This window comes from Varanus komodoensis, unplaced genomic scaffold, assembly GCF_004798865.1.
Source record: "Varanus komodoensis strain SLA01 unplaced genomic scaffold, ASM479886v1 scaffold956, whole genome shotgun sequence".
NCBI classification, from domain to species: domain Eukaryota; kingdom Metazoa; phylum Chordata; class Lepidosauria; order Squamata; family Varanidae; genus Varanus; species Varanus komodoensis.
Window position 1 is genome coordinate 5,311 of NW_025336662.1, and position 1,872 is coordinate 7,182.

Consider the following 1,872-nt stretch of genomic DNA (forward strand, 5'->3'; position numbering starts at 1 on the left):
TGCCAAAAGGTTCATGTAGCTTGTTTTTTCTTTATGATGATCAGAGATGTGCCAGACACCTTAAAGGACTGTTGAGATGAAAAAGTACCAGAATAAAGTAGTCATAGATCCATCACAGAGCTATGGAGGTGGTAAGATTAAAACAGATTGGGAAATTTGGGTGCTTGGATGATCATCCTTAGCATCATTTATCTAGCCTATAATGAAGCCACACACAGAATTAACTTTCAGAGTAATTGCCCTTTATTGCAGTGACTGGACAACAAGCAGTGGTTATATATTTTCAGATGTCCTATAGTGCTTCTTACATAAATATCAGCACTGACTTCCCTCGTGGACACATTCAAGAAGAACCATACTTGAAGAATGTTTAATCAGTCATAATTCAGCATTCTTTTTCTACACATACTTCTAATGCTTACATCTGGTTCAAGGGTGTTAAACTTCCAGATGAGATACTTCTACAAAATAGCCCAAGATGAGAGTTTGTTCATATCTTCTGATTAATGCTGGTGATGCTTCCTCAGAAACACAATGGACCAATTCCATCAAGAGAGCAAAAGGAACACAATCTAATTTTGCCTCCTTATTAAATGCTCTCTATTGTTCAACTCAGGTCTCAGCAAAATAATGTAGCATTTTGGTGAAAAGATGCAGCTCAACAACCCAGCGCTGGAAACCAAGATAGAGAAGACCTCCACAGCTACCATGTATTTTCCTCTTGTGCTTAAATAGGTTGGCACAAAGGACACCCACACACTGCAAAAGACCAGCATGCTGAAGGTGATGAACTTGGCTTCATTGAAACTGTCTGGTAACTTCCTTGCCAGAAAAGCCACAGTGAAGCTAAGAATGGCCAGAAAGCCCAAATATCCCAAAACGCAATAGAAAATGGTGGCTGAACCCTCATTGCATTTCACAGTTACTTCTCTAAACACTGAGTGCATGTCTAAATCTGGGAATGGGGGAGAAACAGACAACCAAAGAGCAGAAAGGACTACTTGAGCAAGAGAACAGGAAATGACAATGGAATGTGCCAATTGTTTCCCTGCCCATTTCTGAAAAATATTCCCTGGCTTGGAAGCCATGAAGGCCACAACAACCACAATAGTTTTGGCCAAAACAGAAGAAACAGCAATGGAGAAGATTATGCTGAATGCTATTTGTTGAAGGAGGCAGGTCACCTTACTGGGCTGCCCAAGGAACAGGAAGGAGCAAAGGAAGCAAAGAAGCAGAGACACGAGGAGGACATACGTAAGGCTCCGGTTGTTGGCTTTGACAATGGGGGTCTCCCGTTGCTTAACGAAAACTGCAAACACCAGAGCTGTGACCAGAGAAAAGAAAAGAGCCAAAGAAGCTAAAGTGATGCCCAAGGGTTCCTCAAAAGAAAGGAAGTTTTTAATTTTGAGAATGCAGTGATCTTTGCCCCTGTTTGGATATTGATCTTCTGGGCAGCTGATGCAATCATCCATGTCTGAAAGAGGAAAATATATTGATATTAAGGCCACTATTATTGTTCTCAGGTGTGAGAAGCTTCTTTCCAGGAATGAACGTTACTTAGTTCTTGCCATTCAAACTGGTAAAAGATCTTTTCTCAGTATGATGGGAGTCAGTCATACAGTGTTCACTTCTCTGGCAGAAACCATATCCTATCCTGAAGTGTTTAGGAAGCAATGTGAGTGTAGGCAGCCAGTGCAGTGGGGAGAGAAGGCACTTTCATTAGTTTGTCTCCTCCTGGAAGAAATTTGCACGTAACTATATACAAAAACCCATTTCTTACAGTTTGCCATAGATGGAGGAGAATAGATAGAGGCTGGTAGAGAAAGTATATCTCAGTCTATTTCAGCTGGATTGTCCCTCCCACAGGGTCAG

General features: G+C 41.4%; 1 protein-coding gene across 1 annotated transcript in view; it reads right to left on the reverse strand.

Annotated features, from left to right (window-relative positions):
• Positions 1 to 572: 572 nt before the first annotated feature.
• Positions 573 to 1,872, reverse strand: part of LOC123017544 (vomeronasal type-2 receptor 26-like) — a 12,565-nt gene continuing 11,265 nt past the window's right edge. Inside the window, exon 6 of the mRNA XM_044418961.1 lies at positions 573 to 1,474. Within this exon, the coding sequence (XP_044274896.1) occupies positions 573 to 1,474 (902 nt within the window). The remainder of the gene's footprint in view (positions 1,475 to 1,872) is intronic.